Source organism: Sturnira hondurensis, unplaced genomic scaffold (genome assembly GCF_014824575.4).
Source record: "Sturnira hondurensis isolate 20B ecotype Veracruz unplaced genomic scaffold, ASM1482457v3 Scaffold0007797, whole genome shotgun sequence".
In the NCBI taxonomy this organism is placed as follows: Eukaryota; Metazoa; Chordata; class Mammalia; order Chiroptera; family Phyllostomidae; genus Sturnira; species Sturnira hondurensis.
In genome coordinates, this window is record NW_028080428.1 from 830,191 (window position 1) to 853,846 (window position 23,656).

Here is a 23,656-nt window from a genome sequence, read left to right on the forward strand (position 1 = left end):
CCTAGCCTAACCATGCCAGGGTCCCGGGCCTCCACGGCTTCTGCTTCTGCCGCAGTCTCTGCGGCCCGACCCCGCCAGCACCAGAAGTCCATGTCGGCCTCCGTGCACCCCAACAAGGCCACTGGGCTGCCCCCCACGGACAGTAACTGTGAGGTGCCGCGGCCCAGGCAAGTGTGCTGGGGCAGCTGATGCACCTGCTGCCCTCCACCTGCCCCACCCCCGACCCCAACAAGTTTCTTTCTACCTGGGTCCTGCTCTGTTCTTGTCATCTTAGCCACAAGAAATGGTTTTGTCCCCTGCAGCCAGGAAGTGGAAGGAACAAAAAAAACAGCTTACTGCCCCTCTTTTCCTCAGTTCTCCCTCTCAGAACAGGTGTGCCAGAAGCCGTCCGGAGGCTCCAGAAGGAAGCCTTTTTGTTCTGAGCCTTCCCGGACTTCCTTAGGACCCAGAGACAGGCAGCATCACAGGGACTCAGTCCTCGAGGGTTGGTCGACGTTGTCCCCTTGAGGTTCCGGTCTGCCTAGCTCCCGAGGCGCCAATTGTCTCCAGCCTGTGCTGCTCTCCACACACGTGTCCCTCCTTGCTGCCTCCCTCTCCCAACCATCTCCTTCCACCTCCCTCTGATGCCCTCCTTTGCCGGTGTCCTCAGTGGTCACGCCCTACCTTCTGTGTCCTCTGTGATGGCTGCCTCTGCCCCAGCATCGTCCTTCCCCGTTCCCGCCCCAGGGCTCCAGGTGCTGGTGGTGATGGCTTTCTCGCGCCCTGATGATTTTCCCCACCCCTGCCTCTTTTCCCACAGCACAGCCCCCCAGCGTGTCCCTGTCGCCTCCCCCTCCGCCCACAACATCAGCAGCAGCGGTGGAGCCCCAGACCGAACTAATTTCCCCCGGGGTGTGTCCAGTCGAAGCACCTTCCACGCGGGGCAGCTCCGGCAGGTTCGGGACCAGCAGAATTTGCCCTACGGTGTCACCCCAGCCTCTCCCTCTGGCAACAGCCAGGGACGGCGAGGGGCCTCGGGGAGCATTTTCAGCAAATTCACCTCCAAGTTTGTACGAAGGTGAGTGGGGGCCTTAAAAGTGACAAGGGTGTGAGGCCGGGCCTTCCTGCTTGCCTGGGGATGAGGACAGGCTTGGAACTGGGCTTGGGTCTGGGGGTTAAGAGAGGCTTTGGGAAGCCTAAGGAGTTGGGTCTTTGTTGGCACCGCAGGTGTCCAGACCTTTCCTGTCCCTCTCAGGTCTCCCCCAACTCCTTATACACACCTCATTCCCTGGCCCGAGCAGATGGCCAATGCTGATGCCGCCTCCTCTCTAGGAGAGTGTGAACTCAGATGCTAAAATAAAAGCCCCCTCTCCTCCTGGGTTCCCATGGAAACATATTTGGTGACGCAGCTGCAAAGTCATGAGGCCTGAGCCAGGCTGGGCCAGCAAGGAGTTTTTCCTGGTCTCTTGTCTCACCCCCTCTGACCTCCTCTCCCCAGCCCAGTTGGTTAGGTCTGCCTGCAGCCACTCCCCTCTGCCATGGCCACGTTCTCCGGCCCAGGGTGGCCTCCTCCCTTGCAGCCTGATGCACTGACTCTCCTGCGTGGGAACCCGAGGTGGGGATTCTCTTCATGAGTTTTCTCGCACCCGGCTCCCCATGGGAGGGACCGTTTTGATTCTTGAGGTGCATCCAGCAGTCCAGCCTCTGGGGGTGCTCACGTCTCTACCCCGTCCCTTTCTCCCCCACCTTAGTGTAGCTCAGGAGACAGCCAGGAGGAGGCCTGGAGAGAGCGGGCTGCCTGCCCCTCCTTCTGTACTTCACCCGCTCAGCCGGAATAGACAGAAACCGTCCCCTTCCCAGCCCCGCAGGCAGGTGCCAGGACTGCAGGGGGGCGGGACGGATCCTGACGCCTGGGACTCTCGTCTCGCTGAGCGGCTCTTCCACAAACGGGGTGACCCTTGAGCCTGTAAAGCCCACTCCCTACCTGCTTATCCACATACCGTCTTGTTGGTTTTTTTTATTTCTTTTTTTATTTTGTCTTTTTTTGTTTGTTTTTTTAGAAATCTGTCTTTCAGGTTTGCCAGAAGGTAGGCGTTGAGCCCGCTGTGTGTGTGTGTGTCTGTGTCCCGTGTCGGCCTCTGTCCTGCCTCTGTCACTAACGTCCCTTTTCTGGCTCTTGCTCCCTGCACCTGCTAACCGCCTGTGTGGCCCCCTTTGCCATCTTAAAGGGATGAAGATCGCTCCGACTGGGCAGTCGTGCGAGACCACGTTTGCCCACTCGGGGCAGATGGCTTTGAAGACGACAGTGCTGCCCCCAAGCGAGGGGGATCTTCTCGGGGAATTCTCCCTTTAAGATTGTCTCCTGCCCCAGTCCCCACCTCTGGGTTTTGGTGTTTGGTCACGAATATTGGGTTTCTTTTCTGACCCTTGCCCCCTGTCTGTGCATGCGCTCTGGAGAGACTGCCCCTGCCAAGGTCAAAAGTGCATCTGGGATGGCACCTCATTCTGGGTCTCCTGGCTTTCCCTTCTCTGGTCCCTGAAACTTTGGGGCTGTATGACCTCTTATCCCTGTCCTATGGGATGGCAGGACTTTGGAGGTACTACAGGGACACTGGGGTCCTATGGCTTCAGTCTGCTGCTTCCAGGCCCAAAGGAGCCTTTGCCTCACTCCTGGGGTACAGCACCCCCTTCTGGCAGCTCCTGCAGAAGTAGGCCCACCCCCACCCCAGCACATCTCTTGCCTCCAGTGGTATCTGGATGAACCAGGCTACCTCCTCCTGTCTGGGCCGTGTTTTCCAGATACGGCCTGTGGCTGCCAAAGAGCCAGGGGCTGAGGTGAAACAATGGCAGATCCCCCCTCACTCAGGTATCTCCCTGCCTCGGCGGGGTCCTGTCTGTGCCACAACCCCAGGCCCTGTCCTCATTCTCTCTGGAGGCCTGGGCGGGCCGAGTACCAAGCTGAAGACCCCGGGCCAGGTTGAGAGCCCTGGTTCACCAGGGTTATCAGTCCAGGCCCTGTGCTGGGGCTGGGACACAGGGCAGGCACATTGGTGCCCCAACTGACAGAGAAACGCCCAAGACAGGGTCTTCAGGCTTTCCCCTTCCACCCACCGAACTCCACCCAGCTTCTCACTGCATGGCTGGCTGTTGACTCATGGGGCCCCAGTGGGGGCCTGCCCTGCAGGGTGCCTCCACCCACAGGGCAGGAGCCAGGTGGGGCTGGAGAGAGCAGCCAGGCTCCTTCCCTTGCGCAGCCCAGGCTCTTGGCTCACAGTACGCTTGTCTACATTTGTGTGTCTGTGATGTCTTTGTGTTCCTTTTACATGTGCTACTGTGGCTCGCTCTCTCTCTCTCCTCGCACCCTTGCCATCCTCTGCAATCCCAACTTTCCCAGCTCCAGGCACCCGTCTTCCAGCCAGGAGCTGGAGAAGCCGCTCAGCGGGGCCAGACCTCTTCCTCCCCTCACCCCCCCAAGGTGTCTGCCCTGCCCTGCACCCTACCTTCTGTACAATCAGATGGCCTGGCAGCCTGGCAGGCAGGAGTCATCAAAGAAGGGGGGCGTGGGGAGGTAGGGTTCCTTTCCAGCCTTCTTCTCCCCCCACCCAGGTGCCTGTCCCCAGGCACGTCAAAGCAGTGCCGGAGCTTGGCCCTTTGATCCTCCTGTGAGAGGCCTCTGTTTCTCCCTCCCCTTTCCTCTGAGAGGACTGTACAGTGGCCCCGGAGACCCACGTATAGCAGAAGCCCTGGCTGCAGGCCGGTGGGGACTGTGGCTCGTGCTCTGTGTGCTCAGTGCCCGTGCCTGCCCCTCTACACCCCTCCTCCCCGGAGCACAGGCCCCTCCTCCCCAGCACTCATCTCTGGGAGTGTGGGGAGAGGGGCCAGGCTCCCTGCTGGAGAGCGACAGTGGAGCTGCCGGTGTAAGGTGCTGCAGGGCCATATTGGCCTGCCAGGTGGTGGGGAAGTGGCCTTTGGGCTGGGGTCCTGCCTGCCCACTGGTGGCACCTCCGTGGACTGCCCTTGCCTGGGTCTGTGGTTGTGGAAGGAGCGAGAGGTCCTAGCACTAAACTCTCCCTCGCTCTGTTTTTTGAGGAACCTGAATGAACCTGAAAGCAAAGAACGAGTGGAGACGCTCAGGTGAGAGGGCTGGAGCCAGCACCAGCCCTGCCCGGACCACTGGGCTTGCCACGCGCCTCCTGTTCCTCTCCTCCTCCTGTTACCCCTGTTGCCACCCTCTTGGGTCCTCCCTTTTCCTCAGGGAAGCCCCACACCCCAGCTCAGGTGTGGTCCCTTCTCAGATCTGGTGTATTCTGGAAGGAGGAGCCTGGGGCACTTGTCTCTTCAGTGGCTGCTTCCTCTGTCCAGTGTGCGAACTGCTCAGGGCTGTTGAGCACGTGCTCCCCTTTCTTCCCTGACCTTCCCCTCTTCAAAGGAAAGCCCAGGATTGTTCCCCTGCCCCCCCTGGGGGGGCTGGCTTCTCCTCACTGGCTTCTCCTCACCTTCTCTGCTAAGAGACAGAGGTGCAGGACTGCCCGTGCCTCTCGCCCACCCTCTCTCCCCGGACCAGGTCTAATGCTACCTCTGCCAGTCTGGTTGCCTCCTGGGCACCCTCCTGCTCTCCTCTGGTCTCCGGGTCCGTGTGCCAGGGTGGATGCCCCGTGGGTGGGATACCTTGGCCCCCACTGATGCCGCCTCCGCCCTCTCTGCAGACCTCACGTGGTGGGCGGTGGAGGCAATGACAAAGAAAAGGAGGAGTTCCGGGAGGCCAAGCCACGCTCGCTCCGCTTCACGTGGAGCATGAAGACCACGAGCTCCATGGAGCCCAACGAAATGATGCGGGAGATCCGCAAGGTGCTGGACGCGAACAGCTGCCAGAGCGAGCTGCACGAGAAGTACATGCTGCTGTGCATGCACGGCACGCCGGGCCACGAGAACTTCGTGCAGTGGGAGATGGAGGTGTGCAAACTGCCGCGGCTGTCTCTCAACGGGGTTCGGTTTAAGCGGATATCAGGCACCTCCATGGCCTTCAAAAACATTGCCTCCAAAATAGCCAACGAGCTGAAGCTTTAACAGGCTGCCAGGAGTAGGGGGGCGACGGAGGCTGGCCCGCTGGACTTAGCTGCTGGGCCGCTGCTCCAACCCACCTGGGCGAGACTGCAAAGATGGATTGGCGTGTCTCTCCCTGCTGGCACTTCTCCCTCCCCACCCTGCTCAGTTTTTCTTCCATGTTTGTGGGGATGGGAGATGGTTCTTTCCCCCCAACGTTTACCCCTGTCCAGATATTCCCCTCCCCCCCTCTCTCCCTCAGGAGGCAAAGGAAGGGAGGAGGGGTAGGGGGGCAGGGCTCCCCCTCGGTACTGCGGTTGCACAGAGTATTTCGCCTAAACCAAGAAATTTTTTATTACCAAAAAGAAAAAAGAAAAAAAAAATCCCAGCGGCCACCTGTCCTCCCCGCCCCATCGGGACAGCTGAGACTGGCTCTGTGGGGTTCCCGGGAGGGTGGCTCAGGGCTGGAGCACTCTCAGGCAAGAGTGGTGGAGTCCCGCCAGGCCCTCCGCCAGGCCCGCTTTGGGCTTCTCCCCTCTCATCCTCTCCTTCCCCTCCGAGCAAACCACCAGAGGTGGCCTTCCCCTGACCTCAGGCCCCTGGGCTGGAGCCTGGGGGGCTGGGGGCTGGGGCAGGGGGTGCTGTGCAGCCCTGAGGTGGTGGGGCTGGCAGCGAGGCACGGGGCTCTGGCCTCCCTCCACACTGTATCCTCTGCCCCCTTCCCCAGAGCTGGGCATTTCCTTCCACAAGCTGCTGTGGGGACTTTTGTTCCCCCCTCAAAAGTCTGTGCCATCTTCTTCTCCCACCCCCTCCCGGTAGAAGGCGGAGCTGACCCTAGGGCTGGGAGAAGGGAGGGGACTGTAGGGCACATGGGCTCTTGGGCCCCCAGGGGGCCGCCTGGGCTGCTAGTCTCCCAGCAGGGACGCCGGGCACTCCGTTCTGGGAGAGCCTTTGTCTGAGGGCACAGCCGCTTCGCCGTTCCTCTCCCCTCCCCACTGCTCCGTCATTGGCATTAATCTGGGCACCAGCTAGTTCCATAGCAGTGACTTCCTCACCACTCATCTCTCGGCCTTGCCTTTTCTTCCTGACACTGTCGCCCCTCCTCTCAGGAGACACTGCCCAGAGCCTCCATGGCCACCTGGCAGGAGGCTGGCTAGGGCAGCAGGGCCGGGAGCCTCTGCCCTCCACCGGGTGGGGGACAAATAGGCCAAGTGACTCCCAGCTTGCTAACTTCCATGGCCAGTGTGGGAGTGGCTGGTTATGGGTGTTTGGCTGGTGGCGGCCGCTGCATCCCTTAATTTATTTCTCTGCTGTTTCTGTTCTTGAGAAATTGGGGGAGGGGGCCCTGCCCCTACCCTCACCTGAGTTGTACATTTTTTTGTGATGGGTTTTATTTTTTATTTTATTATTTTATTTTTTTCTTGATTTATGATGACTCCACCCCTTCTCATCACCCCCACACCCCGGCTAGGCTCCATGGCAAGTCAAGCCCTTGGGGTCCCAGGAAGGGGCCTGGCCAACCTCAGTCCTCCTGCCCCCAAGCCCAACTTCGGGCTCGGCTCCAACCAAGGGCTCCCTGTCCTTTCTCCCCTCCCCCCTCCTGCCCTACGGAACAGCCCTGGTGCTCCAAGGGGCTGGGAGGGCATGGCTTGGCTCCTGGAGGGGGGGAGTGGCCGGGGGGCTCCCAGGCAAGGTGGCCCCTCCCCACCTAGTCCCCTGCTCCTGCACTTAAGTTCTCCTCTGGATCAAACACGAAATAAAGAGAATGTTTGGAATCTGAGTTACCTCCTCCTCTTTCTTCTCCCAACTGGGCAGGGACCCAGTCCCTGTGGGCACGATGCAGCCCAGCCACCTCCCTTTGCAAGAGAATGGATTCCTGTTGGGCTGGCAGCTGGGCCACATGCCCCCCCCCCCACGGCAGTCGGGAAGCAGAGCCTGGGGTCCTTCCACCAAAAGGGAAAGAGGACTCGGTGAATTTGGAAGGTTTTATTTTATTTTCTTAAAAAAACATTGAAAAATAAACCCATGTCTGCATATGTTCCTTTCTCTAAGCTTTTGGGCAGTGGGCACCCTCGGTGCCCTCAGCATGTCCTGCAAGGCTGGAAGATGGGAGCCATCCCTCAAGCCCCTGCTGTCTTCAGACCTCAGGGACCTCTGCCCACCTCCTCCCTCCAGCCCCCTCCCTGCCTCACCCCAGGCTTATTGCTAAAAGAAGGGAAAGAGGAAGAACAGCCAACAGGCCAAAATGTCCTCTCTCCCACCCCCTAAGCTACAATCACTACCCCTCTACACGAAGAGTAGGGCCCAAAGGCCAAACCCCAGCAGACTAGGAGGCAGCCATTCCAGTCCCATCCAGAAAGAAAAAGCACCCCAGGCCAGCTCAGAAGGACCGAGTCCCGGCTCCTGGCTGGGGTGGTGGAAGAGATGGGCTCAGCTGCCAGAAACACGGGTCAGAACTGTGTCGCTCTTCTGCCAAAGACCGCCAACAGCTCTGGGTCTCTGACAGACTGGCAAGAGCTCTAGTCCCTCCTGTCCTCTGCGAAGCCAAAGGTGCCCAAACGCGGCTTGCAAAGGTGTTCGGGAGCCTCTGGTTGGAGGAGAGCCTCAGGGCTCAAAGTGGGGGTGCTGGAGGCTCCAGAGGGGCTCCGGTCAGAGTGGGTGGGGGCTGAGGGCCTGGGCGGGTACTGTGGCGGGAGGCAGCCAGAGCAGGGCGTATAAGAGGTGGTGGGGGCTGGTTGGGGGCCAGCCGGGGCTGGAGGAAGCGGCCCTGCTGTAGTGGGGGTGGCTGGCGAAGCAGGGTGGGAGCTGTGGGCAAAGGTGGCCTCAGCAGTGGGGGTGGCTGGGACAGTGAAGTGGGAGCTGGAGGCGGGGGTGGCGCAGGGGGCATGGATCGGGGCACAGATGTGGAGACAGACGTAATCTGGACCTGGGAGGAAAGAGACGAGTGAGAAAGCTGGGCTCCACCACACCCTCAGCCCAGCTTAATGACTAGGCAGTTCCTTTCCTCTCTTCTCTGAAGGGTTTCTCTTGCTCCTTCTCACCTCATCATCTTCCTCTAGGGCTGAGGCTGGCAAGGGAGCCCCTCTCCTAGCCTCCTCCATGGGGACCGGGGCTCCAGGAGCCCCATCCTGCTCGGCCTCCCACTCCTGCAGCACCTCCTCCAGATTGAAGCGGCGCCGGTAGCTCACAAAGAAGGTCTTCACCTGGGTCAAAGTCTTGTTCCCAATCACCTCTGCAATAGCCCCAAAGTCTTTGCCATACCTACGGATGGCTGCAAGAGTCAAAAGGGCAGCAGGCTGTAAATACCCCTTGGAACTAGTTACTTCCTGATCTCTCCCCTCTGCCCCAGCTCCTTGGAGGGTAGGGAAGAGATTCCTGGGGCCTTCTGTCCTCCTCATAGTCTAACCCACCTTGCACAGCCAGGAGCTGCTCATCAGTTGTCCAGCGGGAGTTGAACTTGGTGTTGGCCTGGAGAACAAGGGGTATATCCTTTTCACTCAGAACCATAAAAATGGAGGCCCAGCTCTCCGAGCAGAATGCCTCTTTCTGCTCGGCTGCTGGAGAGAACCCCTTCCGGCACCCCGCCTCAAAAAGCAGCCTCACCTCGGGGGGACGGAGGGCATCGATGCCGCCCTCCAGGGCCTGGCGGAGGCTGCTGTTGGTCTGCTTCATGCTTTGCACCTGGGAAGGCCAGGACGTGAAGGAGCATCAGCCTCTCTGGCCCGGGAGGCTGTCAATCACTGCCAGCCCTCGCCAGGGCCCTGCGTCTGCAGGCAGCAGTGCTGCTTCCCAACTAAAGCTCCTCACCACCCACCACCTTGGCTCATTCCACCCTCACAGCCACTCAGCAGGGAAATGCTGTGCTTCACTCCGTTCCGCAGACCAGTTTTTGTTTGTTTGTTTGGTTTTAAGGCCCAGAAAGAATGCCAACTTGCCCAGAAGCCCAGAAGGCAGGGCAGAGGTAGAGGCAGGCTTGGCACCCTGCACCGTCTCCCTTACACCTCAGCTGCCTCAATCGCAACTCCCAGCTGCCGGATGCTTCCTTTGCACAGCCCCTTCTTTTCTTGGGCCCCCACCTGGCGTTTGAGGGAGATGAGCTGGGAGTCAAGGCCTCGGAGCGTGAGGTTGGCAAGGTCCGGGCTTCCTGACACGGCAGTGAGGCCCTCTGGGCTCAGGTACATGCCCTTGGGTGGGCGCCGCCGGGTTCTCAGTGGGTGGTGGCGATACTGAGACCCCTGGGTCTCCTTCTTCCCAGGTCCTGGGCGGGCATTCAGGGGCCTAGAGGGCAGAAGCTGCCAGAGAAAGGGGAGGGGAAGGGTGGTACAGAGCCCCAGGAGAGGGCAGATGGGTGGGCCAGACCAGCTCTGGTGCCTCACCTCTCTCTTGGGGTCTCCAGCGTCTGGCTCTCCCTCACTCACAGCTCCTCGTCCCTCTTCAAGCTCATCGCTGCTGACACGGGGACCAGGGAAGGAGTGAGACAGGGCAGGGTCCCCCAGGAGCTCAGGTTGCGTGTACCCCCTTGGCGTGCCCTGGACCCCACCTCTCCTCTTTGTCCTTTCGGCCCCCCAGCCGCCGAGCCTGTCTGTCCATCACACTGGTCCGGCTGCGGGTCTTCTTCCAAGAGTAGTAATACTTCACCAGGCTGGGGATCAGCTTGTCGGGCAGCTGAAGGGGCAACGCCAGAGGCTGGGGCCACCCAAGAGTCTGGGCCCCAGGCAGGCTCATCAGAAAGGAGGGGCTGAGGAGCGATGGCAGGGGTGGAGGGCTTTACCATCTGCTGGATCCGCTGGAAGCACTTGCCATGGAAGCCAAAGGCCTGCTCAAACAGCACCTTGTCCTCCACCGTCCACTCGTCAGGGAAGGGGGTGAAGTTGGCCAGGTCGGCCAGTGACTTCTCCACATCGTGCTTATGCCACAGGAGCATGCCCAGTGCCTGTCCCGGGAGAGGGGGCAGCTCAGGCTCCACCACCCCCATCACTGCCTGGTCCCCAGCCCCAAACCTGCGTGGGGCCGGGGCTCACCTGCTCGATGTTGTAGCCGTGCTTTTCCTTGGCCATCGCAATGTACTTGTCGACTGCAAGGGCAGATGGGGCCAGGCCGCAGATGAGTGGTTACAGCTCCCAACCCAGGCCTCCCCAGATGGGCATTCCGGCCAGCCTGAGCCCCAAGCAGGGGTTGAACCCACGTCTCAGCCTCGGGCCCACTTCTGAGGCAGACTGGCATGCACCCCAGTTCCCAGGGATGTGCATGAACTCAGGGTCCCACCCACTCACGCTTGGCATCAGACACACAGTGGTTGGGAGACCACACCAGCATCCCCTTCAGCTCCTTGTTGCTGTAGCGTGCAGGGCTCTCTGAAAGGCAGAGGATCGAAGACATTGAGACCAGCCTGGTGGCACTGGCCTGGACCCATGGCCAGAGGGCAGCAGGCAGAAGAGTGGGGCCTGTGAGGTGAGGCCCAGGAGGGAGGGAGGGGCAGAGACCCAGACAGGAAGGCAGCGCAGGAAAACTAACTGTGCCATGGGCCACCCACCCCCCCACCCCCAGCTGCCTGGCCTGTCCTTCCAGTGGGCGCCAGCCAAGGGCTCCCCCAGGTGGGGCTCAGGGCCAAGCCATGGGTCCTCCACTCCCCTCCCTGTGCAGCCTGTCCTGCCACTCACCAGGCTTGCACTCCGGAATTACAGCCTGGTAATTGGTTCCAACGCGGATCATGCTGTCTGTGGAGCCAGGGGGAGGCCATCAGGACTCCAGGGAGGGAGGGAGGATGGGAGAATGTGGTGGGGGAGGTGGCTGGCCTGGAGTTCTTCCTGAGCACCCAGGGCCCCCACCTTCCAGCAGGCTCACTTTTCTCTCATCTTTCCCCTCAGTTACCCTCAGCCATAGATGGAACTTGAAGAGGAAGAGCCCTTGCCTAGTCATAGCCTATGGGGGTTGGGGGGGCAGAGGGCAGGGGCCAGTTTTAGAGCCCAGACCAGGCAGAGCCCTTTGTTCTGGCTGGGGGGTGGGGGGAGGTTGGAGGGCTGCCCCAAGACCTGGACCACGGCCCTGCAGGGAATCCAAGGCTCCTCCCCTCCACATGAGCTTCACAGCTTGGTGTGGAGGTGTCTTTCCAGCCCTTGCCCCAGCCAGACCTCAGTCCCCTGCAAGGTGGCAAGGTATGAGGGGCCCAATCTGTGGATGGGAGGGACGCCCGAGCCCCTCAGGGACAGAGTGCAGGGCGTGGGCGGGCAGGACCTCCTCCTCAGCAGCTAGGGGCCCAGCCTCCAGATTCCCCATGCCGGCAGCTCCAGGTTTTGAGAAGCGAGGCAGATGCTCCAATCCAAGGGGGGCAGGAATCATCAGTATAATACGCCCATGGTCCACAACTCTCCCCCTCCCCGCTCCCAGACTCCGCGACCCCCGCGGAGGGGGGGGGTGCGCCTTTAACCCTAGGCCGTGGGGCTCACCGTGCGAGTGCTCCTCCTCGCTGCTGTCATCCTCCGAGTGGGGCTGTCCGCCGTTGGGCGCCGTCTTGGCCCGGCTGCGGGACAGGATCCCGGAGCCCGCGCTCGGCTTCTCCATCACCGAGGGCATTACCCCGCCCAGCTGCCCCAGGGGGCGCGGGAGCCTTTAGAGAGCACCCGGGGGTTGCCGCGCTCGCCTGGAATGCCTTGCCCGGCCCGGCCTGGAGAGGTCGCCACTGAGGCTACAAGAGGCAGGAGGTCAGCGTGGCTGGGGTCTGGTGGGGCGGGAGCCCAGCGGACAGCCCAGCGCTTTCTGCGACCCCCACGGGCGAAGGCGTCGGAAAAGTTTGTGTAGAAGTGGGGTACGCAGGGGAATGAGCGCAAGGTCCGATTCGGCTGTGGGGCGTGCTCGCTCTATATGCCCCCCGAGATTGGGGTTCCCCAGAAGTCAAGACACCCTGCCCTCGGGGCTCCCAGGAGCCTCACAGCCCTCCTGCCCACGCAGTTCAGCAGGCGGGCGCTGCCACACAACTGACGCCCCCCGCGGACTCCACGCCTCTCAGCTGCATCGGGATGTCCCAGTTCCAGGGCGGGTACCCCTGTCCCGACCAGACCCCTGCCTGCGACGGCAGCCGGCGAGACTACGGAGGTGGCGGCGGGACCCCGGTTGTGGCAGCGGGACGGCGCACACGGCACGCGGCGCCGGGGCAGAGTTGCCGGGAGTCGGGCGGAGCTCAGCCGCGGGCGCCGCCTCGCACGCTCCCCGGCGCGCTCGCTCTCCCTCTCCCCGGCGCGCTCGGGCTGCAGCTCGATCACCCGCCCGCTCTCCGCCGCCGCTCGCTCCTCGCGCACACAATGAAGCTGCTGGCAGGGAAGTAGTGCCGGCTGCGGCCTCAGCACCCCTCCCCCAGCCGATGCCTCCGCCAGCTGAACATCTGGCCCTGGGGTGGGCGGGAGGGCCCGGAGGGCGGGGCCTGGGGGCTGGGGCTAGACCTCCAGGGGGTGGGGTCAGGACTAGAGTAGTGAGTGCTCCCCTCTGCGGGGGCTCCCCCCTGGCTCTCAGACTTGCCCCTGGGGGAGACATCGCGGTCCCCCAGCAGTAGCTGGGGGTCAGCCCCACCCACGCGCACACCAGTCCCACACACCAGTGGGCTCGGGTTACTGTCGTCTGCCCCGGGAGCCCTGAGGCCGCCTGCCCGCCCGCCCGGGTGGAGCCCTGCTTTTCCTTCCATTTCCCTTCCTGCCAAGGAACTCCCCGCCCCCCCTTCCGCAGGGGGGACCCCCCCCTTTCAGGCGCCCTTGGGGGCCAGAGCGGATGGGAGGCCGGACAGGCCAGGAATGAATTCCTCCAAGAGCTACTGGCCAAACCTAGCTTCTGGTGTATCTGCGGGTCCCCAGGGGTCACCCCGATTCCCCTTAACTACTGCAATGTACACCCCAAAACAGTGGCATGAGAGGTTGATGTACAGGGAGTGAGAGGTGTAGGGGAAGGTCTGAACTGCAGGGAGAGGGCGGAGCTGGGTCTCCTCCCCACTGGGTTCACTGTCACCCCAGCTGGGAGCAGGATCCCCCTCCCCCAGGACAAGCACGGGCAGAGTGACAGACCGGGAAGCGGGTAGAGCGGCACAGACGGAGATGGGGGAGGGGGTGGGCAGAGACTTTCAAAGCCAGACCCAGCCACCCTGCCAGGCACACAAAGAGCCGGCGCACACACCGGCGGCAGCTCTGAGCCTGCGAGCCTTGCCGGTGCCCGTCCCCACCGCCCAGGGCACGTGCGGCGGAGCACACAGGCCCAAGCCTCCGCCCGCCGGCCCTCCCACCCAGAGCCCCTGACTCCCAGACACACCTCCTCCCGGGCACACCCCGCTGTGCCCAGACGGAGCCGATCCCGCGCTCGCACCCTCCACTCCCTTCACTTCCTCGGCCACTCTGTAATCAGATCCCTAAATTTAGAAGCAACCCAGGGCCGGGCCAGGGATCCCCGCCCCCACCCGCTGTCTGAGGCCAGCCGGCCGGGGTCCTGTGGTCGGTTCACGACCTGTTTGGGGCCTCCTGGTCCTGAGGGATCTTAGGGGCAGCTGTGCAAAATCAGCCACGACTCCACCCGGCTGCGGCACTGTCGGGCCACATAGGGCCACCCAGCCGCCGGCCACGTTGCCCGCCACACCTCGAGCCAGAGCTACGGGTCCTTTTTCCTCCTCTTAAATCATGGATTGGGCACCAGCTCCAGGGTGGGGACTCTCTGGACAAAGGAGAGGAGTGAACGGGCCAAGGGCAGATCTGGGCTAGGGGGTCCGCTGTAAAATGAAAAGAGCCTCACCAGTCTGACCCTTCCTGAGTGGCAGGGTTCCACCCCACCCCCAGCACCTCCAGTCTTTAGGGAGGCTGTCATCTCTGTCCCCTCCTGCCTGGCAGGCAGCCATCGCTGCACACAGCCCTCTCCTAGGATGGAGTCTTCCATCTTGCCCACACCAGAACCCCAGGAGGCAGGGCCTCAGTTGGGTTCCCCATCCTCCCACCCCTGCCTCCTTTCCCTACTTATACCTATGGCTCAGGGCTCAGCCCCTGGCCCCCAGGCATGGGCATCATGCACCTCCGGTCCCCTGTCCCCAGTCCAGGGCTGCCCAGGCACCCTCAGCCCCTGGCATCCCTCCTTCCGCGGCGTGCCCTCCCCCCCCACACACACACACACATACACACATAAGAACCTAATTCTGCTCTCCATCTCCCTAGAGCCTAGGGCTCAGGCCAGTCAAAGATTTTGCTCTGGAGGTGGGGGCAGGGAGGGGAGGCTTATTCCTTGAAGGTGGAGGGGGTAGTTCCTAAGCCCCGGTGTGATGAGGCTTTTGCCTAGCACCTGCAACACAATACCGGAGGGGTATCCTAGGAGTTTGGGGGTGACTATAGGGGCCACAGTATTTACAGAGGAGGGGCATTCCTAGTGAGAAAGCCCCTCCCCAAAGGGCAATGGCGGCAGGGTTGGAAGGGGGAGGGGCAAGGCCCCACCCTCCCACCTGCTGCAGCCACCCCCTCCCCAGCTGGCCCCCTCTTTTGTGCAATGCCACACAAAGGACAAGGGGCCCCGGCCGGCCTGGCCATCTGCTCCCAGCAGCCTGAAGGCTCTTAAAGAGACAGCACCCCCCTCCCTGCCGCCCTGGGGCTTTGGTTCCCAATAGAGTGGGCTGCTCTGAGGGACCTGGTCCCAGCGGTACCCCAAATCCCACTCACTTTTCCTTGGCTCCCCCAGTCCCTATGTCAGGAATCACACTCCCCCAGGCAAGGGGTGCAGAGGTGCAGAGATGCCACGTGGCCAGGGACATGGGGGTGTGGGAGGGGAAAGGAGAGGCTGCCAGGGGAACCAGCCCCTCCTCCCCTTCAGCTTTAGGCGGCAGAGGGGCCAGCAGAGCTCAGAAGTGCAGCTCTAGAACTGGGGTCGCTCACCTCCCTGAGGCCACCTCTGAGCTGGGTGAGCGCTGCCGCTCCCCGGGAAGGCCCTCCCCGCCATTTTCACTGACGAGCTCCCCTCGCCTTCCTCAGGGAGGATGACAGCGCCTTCTTTCTGAGGGCTGTGGGCCAGCATGCAGGCCGCCTCGCAGCCTCGCAGCAACCCCGTGATCCTGGGCACACTCACTGCCTGCATCTTCCAGTGGAGGAAACCGAGGCCTTGCAGAGCCGCCACAGAGGCCTCGGCAAAGCCCCTTGGCTGTGGCCAAAGACTGCCTCCCGGGGCCACACAAGGCCCCTCACCCCAAGATCCCCAGGGAAGCCAGACCAAACCCTCGCTCGCTCGGGGCCTTTGTCACATTGCTAGGAACACAAGTTCACGTTATTTGTGTGTCTATATCCTGTCTGTCTCCTCGCTGGGCTGTGGGCAGGGACTGTGTCCACCGTGCTCGCTGCTGTGTTCCCAGTGCTGGGCATGTAGGAGGCTGAGGGAATAACTGTCAGGAGCCCAAAAAGCCTCCCTCCTCCCGCAGCTCCTTGGTCCTCTGCTTCCTGGGCACCTTGCCCCCTCCCTCCTCAAGGTAAGGCAGAAGGGACAAAGGTTGAACAGGGATGCTGGGAGAGAAAAGGAGGGTGACCTTGAGCGAGCCACTGGGCCTCCCCTTACAGCTCCCTCCTCCCAAAGGCGGGGGCAGCTCCAGCCAATCCTGAACTCACATCCCTGCCAGACAGACTGGGACTGTCCCGAGCTCTGGCCGCTGCGGTGTGGTGCCTGGGACCCCCGCCAGGCCCTCAGTGGCCACAGCCAAGGGGCTAACTTGGGGAGGGAAGCAGGCAGGCAGGCAGGCAGGCAGGCGGCCCTGGGATGGGGGAGGGAGGGTGGCAGATCTAAGAGAAACCCGGTAGGGGGGAGGTGCTTCTCGGGACTGGAAGCCTGGGGAGGGGTGAAGCAGGGACAGAAGAGATAGGCTCCTTTGTGGGAAGAGCTTGGGGAGCTCCCTGTAGGGCCCCCACCCCCTCAGTCCTTCCCAGACAGGAATGTGACTCCTCCCTCCATTCCCTTCCCCCCCAACCCCGAGCCCACTGGCAGGCTGTGTGGCCCAGGGCACTGCCCTCCCCTCTCTGGGCCCAGTTAGTAAATCCCCTGGACTGGCTCACACCCACCCCCAGGGTTGTGAAGAGGCAGACAGAAGGTGACAGAGGTGACAACCTGGTGCTTGGCAATGCCTCAGCACCACGGCCAAGTGAGGAGGGGGCCGGAGGAGGCAAGGCAGGCGAATCTACGAGTGGCGGTGGGGGAGGGCAGAACAGAACGGGGCGGAGGTCAGCAGGAGACCCCAGCTTCCTGACACCCACACAGAAGAAATCCGATTCCCTGAGCGAAGCAGGAATTGGGGAGGAGAGGTCACTAAGACCTTAGCTGAGGTAGACAAGACAAGATGGGGGGACTCCCTGGACCCATGGGGCAGAGGGGGCAGTTTCCAGACCCTGGAGCCCACGCTGTTTCTCCGGAAGCCAGGATGAGGACCTCCCCTTGCCCTCACCTGGACAACAGCTGGCGCCCTCTGGCGGTGACAGTGGGAACCAAGGGGTCCCACCTCAGCCTGGCCACTAATGTCCTCCCAGCCAGGCTAAGCCTGGCTGTCTGAGGAGCCCATTCTCCTGGGGCAAGATCGGGAAATCAAGGTCCCCCTGGACCACTTGGAGTTACTGAGTTTTAGATCCGAACCTCAGCAAGTCTTCTTGACCCAGAGCCACCCAGGACCTTCCAGAATAATGTCAGGTAGAACAGAAACCCCCAGCAAAATGGGAGAGGAGACAGGACTCGTTTTACCGTGTGGTTTGAAGTGAGTTTCTTAGCCTCTCTGAACCTCAGTCCCTCCATCTCCCAAAGGGAACAATAATTCTAACCTTATCTGATTGTTGGGAGGATCCAACATCATTTCGGCTGGAATGTAATCAGAGCCCCCGTTGATGCTGGTTTCTTTCTGAGGCAGGGGTCCCCTACTGAGCACCCCAAGCAAGGCTGGCAACCCCTTCACTGCTCTGTGAAGCAGCCCATGCTCTGTGGGCCAGCGGAAGGCCACTGCCCCCTGGGTCTCCTGGGCCTGACCCCTGGAGCAAATAGCTCTTTCTCTGTGACCTTTACCACTTAGCACCTTCCCTTCTGACTCGATTCCTGCCTTCAGTCTGACCTCCCCAGTCCACCAAGGACACGTGGCTGGACAGCAGTTCTCCAATGCTGCTCTGACCCTGTCCCACGCCTGCTCAGTAATGGCCTGTGGTTACCCACGGCCTTCTGGGGAAAGTTGGAACTTCTCCTCTTCTCCCAGCTCAGGACTCAAGGGCTTTCCAACTTGTTTCTGATCCAGCCAAACAGGTGTGTTCACCATCTGCTGAGCCTTCTCGGGTGCCCCAGAATGCCCCATCCACCCTGCAAAGCCTGGCCCGGCCCACCGATTTGCATGCTCCATGCCCAGCCTGGCCCTTGGGACTGCTGGCTCCTGCAGGCAAGCTCTGCTCTGTCAGGACACATCTAGGGCTCCCAGGCCAGCGGCCTGCACCCTCCCTGCTCCCCACTCAGGCTCTTCCTGCACCCCCACCCCCACCCACCTGCTGCATGGCCCTCAACACATGGCCTTGCCTCCTACTTCCAGAGAATTGAGGCCATCTGGCAGGAAACCCTCCGAGGCCTACCCCCACACCCAGGGATTCAGCTCCTTCCCTCTCACCTCCAGGTGTAGATGTGCCTCCCCCTTCAAGGCCAACCTAGTTCCCAGGCTCCGCATTCCCCCTCCCCCCACACACACACCCACACCCCAAGCACCTTGGTCCTCACCTATCTCTCTTCCCTCATTATTTTGCCCAACACATCAGCCCACCTAAGTCCCTCCATCCTAACCGCCCCCCACATACACCGACACACCAACACACACACACACCCCTCCCTCCATCCACAGTCACCTTGAACTACCCGTCTCTGCTAGAACTGCTAGCTTTTCTTTTTTTAAGCCAGGCTTCTTAAAAGAGTTGTTTGCACTCCTCCATCTTTGTCCTCACCTCCCACTCACTCCCCAACCCCAGGCAGGGCCACTTCACCCCCGGCCACTCCACAGAGACCGTTCTTGCCAAGGTCACCAGTGACTGTTGACCGTAAACCCCAAGGGCATTTGGCAGGCAGGGTCTCGCTCCACCTCTGAACACAGGGTGCCCCCTTCCCCAGGCTTCCAGTCCTCAGCTCCCTGCCGCTGGCTGTCCTCCTGGCTGTCTCCAAACCTGGCTGTTGGTCTTCCAGGCCCACTCACTCCATGTCCTTAACTCCCCAAGCTGTGGACGCTCCAGTGTGCAGCCCAGACACCCCCCCCCCCCAGGCTCGGGACCCCTTATTCAACCAACCGCCTTCTGAACATCTGAGCTAGGTCATCTCTCAGACGCCTCAGGCCAGTCAGTCCAAGTGGATCTCGGCCTCTTGACCACTCACGGGCACTGCCTGCCCCCCTCCCAGTTTCTCCCCCGACTGGTACCCAGAGTAGACACTCGGGAGCCACCCCGGACGCCTCTGTGCTTCACTTCCATGTCCAGCTTCTGTCGGCCTCCCCCACGCAGCCGCCCCCCTTTGCCTGTTACTGCACAGCCTCCCGACGGGCCTCCCTGCCTCCACGCCTGCCCTCCCCTAATCTGCTCCTTATTCAGTAGCCAGAGTGATTTGTCTCAAAACCAATCTGATCAAGTCAGTCCTCCGCTTCTCATTAGCTTGGGATTCAATTCAAGCTCCTGAGCATGGCTTAGCTCCTTCAGAATCTGGCCTCCTGACCTCTGTTCCCGCTTTGCCTTCTCATCTGGGGATCACTGGGGTGCTGTGGGGTTGATCCCATGCCGGCGTCAGCCTCGCCCAAGGCCCTGGACCCCATGTGCTTCAGAATGTGGACCAGTGACCTAATGTGGCCCAATCAGCAGGTTACGACGAATATGGGACAAAGGCCAGGAAGCTGAGTCGGGAGTGTTGGCTGCCATCTTTGAGCCCAAGGACAGCCAGCTCTGTGGAGGGGACTGCGAAGAGACGGGGAAAAACTGGGTTCTCAGTGACATCGCTGAGTCACTGGGTCAACCTCATCTGAAGCCACCCAACCTCTGAGCTTTGTAGTCGTGTGAGCCGATCAGCACATCCCCTCGGTTCAGCTGGTTGATGTCAGTCTTCTGTCTCTGCAGCCGCAGCCCCTGCAGTGATGTCTCCCAAGACGCCGCCCCACACGGACTGGTGCCTTGGCCACACTCAGCAACCAGCCTGCCGTCCCTGACAGCGGAGGAGCTTTCCTGCGTCCTTCTCCATAATTCTCATCAGCCTTGCAAACTGGAGCTCAGGTTGTGCAGGACATCCGCCCCCTCCCCATCTCAGCACAAGTCACTCTAACGTGACCACCTACCCATTGACCTGTCCGTCCCCTCCTCGAGGCTGTGAGCCCAGAGAAGGTGGAGATCTGTCTTGGTGGCCTGTGAACCCCTGGCTCCTCACACAGCTCCACAGCAGCTGGCACCTGTCAGGTGCCACATGGCTGCCGAGTGACTCAGCCTCGGTCCCCCAGGCACCGCCTCCTCGGGACAGCCCACCTGGCCGCCCCCAGCCCCTCTCACTCCATGGGGACCCCCACTGCCAGGTCCAAGAAATTCATTTCTGCCAAATCTAGAACTTTACCAAGGTATTAGGAGCTCGTCGTTGGCAAAATCTTAGAATAATCATAGAAAGAGCCAACTTCTTTGAGTGCCTTTTCTTCACGGCTGCATCCTCAGACCCAAAATTAGTACAAGTATGTAGATGTTCAGTAACCGTTGCTGAATAAAGAAAGTAGTGGATGAGTAAACAGACGAATCCAGGGCTTAGGGGTACCGACCACTGTTTTCCCCAGACTAGCCCTGTGGGCCGGCGGTCTAATCACTTCCACTCTACAGATAAGGAGCTGAGACCTCAGAAGGTGACTTGCCTAAGATCTCACAGCCTGAAAGTGGTGCAACCGAGACCAATCTCAAACCAGCTGACGCCAGAGCCCTGTTTTTCATGCCCCCCCATGTCCACCTCCTATCAGTGGAAGCACCTCCTCCACTCAATGGCATCTTGAAAAAAGCAGACATTTTATCATTTGTCCTAAGGTATGTGGAGGCTGGTGGTCATCACGAACCACGCTCCCTGGTCATCAAGGCCTCGGGTGCTGCTCATCTCTCAGCTCTGCCTCTTGCAGCTGTTGGATTTCTCCTCATGGTCACTAGGTGGCTGCAGCTGCTCCAACCATTCCACCTTGGAGCCCAATTTCCAGAGTGGAGGAGAGGGACATAGGGCAGGGGTTTTCTCCTTGGCATCCTTCCTCTATCAGGGAGAAATACCTTTCTCGTGAGTCCCTAAGCAGTCCAACGCACACAGGATGCTGTGATGGGAGTGGGCCCATCAGACTTTTGCCCCAGCACACCTGCCATGACATCCAGGGATCTCCACCCACCACCTGAGCAGAACTGGGACTCCATTAGTCAGGGACACAAAAACATAGCTGTTGGGTGGGCAGGCAACCCGGGCCCCACTGCCCCCCAGCCACCTGACACAGCACCCTCCTTACATCAGCACAGTCTGAACTACAAACGAGAGAAAGAGATGGGGTTGGCAGACCCCATCTCTTCCCTGGCAGACCTGGGCTCTGGACCCAGAGTCATGGCCCCAGGGACCCACCTCTGCTGCGATGAGAACAGGCCAGGAGAGCCACAGCCCCTGCTGGACAAGACTCGATGGGCCCAGTGGTGAGTCTGCCGCCCTCAGAGGCACCCAGCCTTGTCAGTCCCAGGTCCTCAGACTTCTGGCCTCCAGAACTGGGAGACCACAAGGCGCCACTGTTGGAGCACCAGGCCTGGGGACTGTGTTCCAGCAGCCCTGGGAGACACACGGGGGCTGCAGCCTTTGGGCATGGGGTCTGCTCAGATTGGGCATGGCTCACCTGGACAAGGGCCCAAAGAGGCTGTGGGCCCCAAAGTCGGGACATCTCACCCCCCTCCCTAGCTGTCAAGAACAGGTAGACCCTTGAGCGCCAGCCTGCAAACCAAGGGGTCGCCAGTTCGATTCCCAGTCAGGGTGCATGCCTGGGTTGCAGGCCAGGTCCCCAGTAGGGGGCGCATGAGAGGCAACCACACATTGATATTTCTCTCCTTCTCTTTCTCCCTTCCCCTTGTCTAAAAATAAATAAATAAATAAAATCTTTTTCTTTTTAAGAAGTAGACTCAATGACCACCTGATCCCTCTCATTTTCCTGAGGCCAGTGAGGCCAGCTGTCAATGCCAAATCCAACCACCAATTGCCTCCTGTTGACTTCTGGTGCCAAGGGCGGGGCCTGAGGGCCTGGAAGTTGAGAGCAACAAGCCACCACGTTTGGCCGGGCCCTGTATCAGAGAGGCAGCAGTAGTGCTGCCTAGCAAAGGGCCTTGGAGCTTCTATGAGTCAGACTCTCAGGAAGGGTTTTACTGGTTAGTTCCTTTTCTGGGCCTCCCGTGGGGTAGCCACCAAGACGCTGGCTGAGGCTTCCATCACCTGCAGGTTTGACTAGTGCGGGACCCTCTTCACTCAAGGTGCTCACTCCCCAGGGTGACGGGTTGGGGCTGGCTGTTGGTGAGATGCCTCGGCTCCTCCCCATGGGCACCTCTCTCCACGGGGCCGCCGTGCATCCCCATGGCAAGGCGGCTGGCTTCCCCCACTGGGAGCAACCCCAGAGATGAGGCAGGAGCTTGGTCTCGGGGTTGAGAACCTGGACTTGGGGTTCACACGCTGTCACTTCTGCAACTCGGCCCCATTCTGTTGCTCCCGAGCACTTGGGGTGAGGCTCTTTGGGGCTGTTGTGGTGGCTGCCCATCACTGTCCTCAAAAGAGCTCTGGTGCTCAGGCGGCTCTGGGGGCAAAGGTCATGAAAGGAGGAATCTTACAGATTGAGCTTGGGAAAGATAGAACCTTGGGAGTATATTGGTTTCCTGGGGCCACCATAAATTGGATAGCTCTAAACACAGCAATTTATTTTCTCACGGGTCTGGAGAGCAGAAGTGCATTTTATCTACTTATTTTTAGAGAGGGAAGAAAACATCGATGTGCAAGAGAAACATCGATCAGTTGCCTTTTGTGCACCCCTAACTGGGGACCTGGCCCCCAACCCAGGCACGTGCCCTGACCAGGAATCAAACCAGTGATCTTTTGCTTTGCAGGGCGAAGCTCAATCCATTGAGCCACACCAGCCAGGGTGAGAGACCAGAAGTTTAAAATCAAGATGTCAGACTCTGGCTGGTGTGGTTCAGTGGATTGACTGCAGACTGAGAACCAAAGGGCCGCTGGTTTGATTCCCAGTCAGGGCACAGGCCTGGGTTTCGGACCAGGTCCCCAGTGAGGGGCACATGAGAGTCAGCCACACACTGATATTTCTCTCCCTTTCTAATGCCCTCCCTTCCACCTCTCTAAAAATAAATAAATAAAATCTTTAAAAAGTTGGCAGGATTGGCTCCTCCCAGGCTCAAGGGAGAATCTTGCCCATGCCTCTCTCCTGGCTCTGGAGGGCTCCTGGCTGTCCTTGGCTGCAGCTGCCTCACTCAGATCTCCGCCTCCATCTTCTCGCGGCCCTGTCCTCTGAGTCCACGTGTCTCAGGCCTCCCTCTCCCTCCTCTTATAAGGACGTCAGTCACTGGGTTTGAAGCCAATCCTAAACCAAGGACGATCTCATCCTGAGACCCTACATTTAATCACGTCTGCAAAGAGCTTATTTCCAAATAAGGTCTCACTCACAGGTACCTGGGGTTAGAACTTCAACATGTCTTTTTAGGGGACACGATGCAACCTGCCATCCCCATGGCGGGGCCGGTTGACGCCGTGACCTAGTTATCTCCAGCGGCTTTGGCTCGGGTGTCACCTCCTCTAGGGAGCCTGTTACCTTTCCTTTGTGCCCCCAGGGCCCGCGCCCGCCCGCGTCACCGCCACCATTATCCCTTCCCCTAATATTGACCGAGCACCTGCTCCGCACACATCAGGCACTAGGCCGGCCCGGGGCACAGCTGTTAAAGTTGCCAGATTTAGCCTATGAAAATACGGGGCACCCAGCGGTCTGAATTTCCGACAAAGAGTGAGTTTATGTGAGTTCCATGTATTGTGTCTGGCAATCCTGCAGTAGCAGGGAGCCTGCAGCCTCACGGGGGCGGTGGCAGGGGTGAGTGACCCTGATGCTGTGTGATAAAGAATGAACGAGGCATCCAGAGACCCCAGGAAGTGTGCCCGGGCCAGCTACATGAGTCAGAAGAAGGCTTCCAATGTTCATTTACCCTGGGACTCCAGGGGTGAGGACGAAAGAGGGTTTCGGGTGAAGGTGAAGGGAACAGCAGAGAAGAAGGCGGGGGTGGAGACAGGACCTGCCCAGGTGGGCAGTGGCCAAACGCCCTAACCCCTAACAGAGTCCAGGGCCTGGTCAGGCTTTAGCTGGCCTGACCAGGTGTGGATCTTAGGAAGGGGGTGGGGACTGTGGGGCCACAAATGCCAAGGAGAGAACAGCATTTCAAGACAAAGGGAATGAAGAATGTCAGAAGTTGGAGGGCCGTCCAGAAAGATTAGCAGAACTGCTGGAGGAACTGGGGAGAAACTTCAGTTGGTGGAGGGGAACAGAAGCCAGGCTGCAGTGCGTTGAGGAGTTAGTGGCTTGAAAAGCAAGGAGATAGAGACAGGGCAGGCCACTGTTTCCAAAAGTTTT

The 23,656-nt window shown here is 60.4% G+C and overlaps 2 protein-coding genes across 11 annotated transcripts in view; one reads left to right on the top strand and one right to left on the bottom strand.

Moving 5' to 3' along the window:
- Positions 1–6,802, top strand: part of MARK2 (microtubule affinity regulating kinase 2) — a 56,031-nt gene extending 49,229 nt beyond the window's left edge. For 4 of the 9 annotated variants that reach the window (XM_037053001.1, XM_037052999.1, XM_037053000.1 and 1 more), the window contains 5 exons: positions 6–167; positions 800–1,057; positions 2,040–2,066; positions 4,069–4,113; positions 4,686–6,802. In XM_037053001.1, coding sequence (XP_036908896.1) covers positions 6–167; positions 800–1,057; positions 2,040–2,066; positions 4,069–4,113; positions 4,686–5,046 — 853 coding nt within the window. In that variant the 3' untranslated portion in view covers positions 5,047–6,802. The remainder of the gene's footprint in view (positions 1–5; positions 168–799; positions 1,058–2,039; positions 2,067–4,068; positions 4,114–4,685) is intronic. The other 5 variants (XM_037053002.1, XM_037053003.1, XM_037053005.1 and 2 more) reach the window with 3 other exon arrangements.
- A 206-nt stretch (positions 6,803–7,008) lies between these two features.
- RCOR2 (REST corepressor 2) lies at positions 7,009–12,368 on the bottom strand. Of its 2 annotated transcripts, XM_037053009.1 has the most exons (12): positions 11,469–12,368; positions 10,683–10,739; positions 10,296–10,376; positions 10,044–10,096; positions 9,794–9,955; positions 9,563–9,687; positions 9,399–9,468; positions 9,099–9,314; positions 8,626–8,703; positions 8,433–8,490; positions 8,064–8,293; positions 7,554–7,948 (listed from the first exon to the last, which is right to left on the bottom strand). In XM_037053009.1, the coding sequence occupies exons 1-12, from the start codon at positions 11,593–11,595 to the stop codon at positions 7,634–7,636; spliced, it is 1,572 nt and encodes a 523-aa protein (XP_036908904.1). In that variant the 5' UTR covers positions 11,596–12,368; the 3' UTR covers positions 7,554–7,633. The 2 variants fall into 2 exon arrangements, with proteins under 2 accessions (XP_036908905.1, XP_036908904.1); XM_037053010.1 differs by lacking the exon at positions 8,064–8,293 and having other exon boundaries at positions 7,009–7,948.
- Between the last annotated feature and the right edge of the window lie 11,288 nt (positions 12,369–23,656).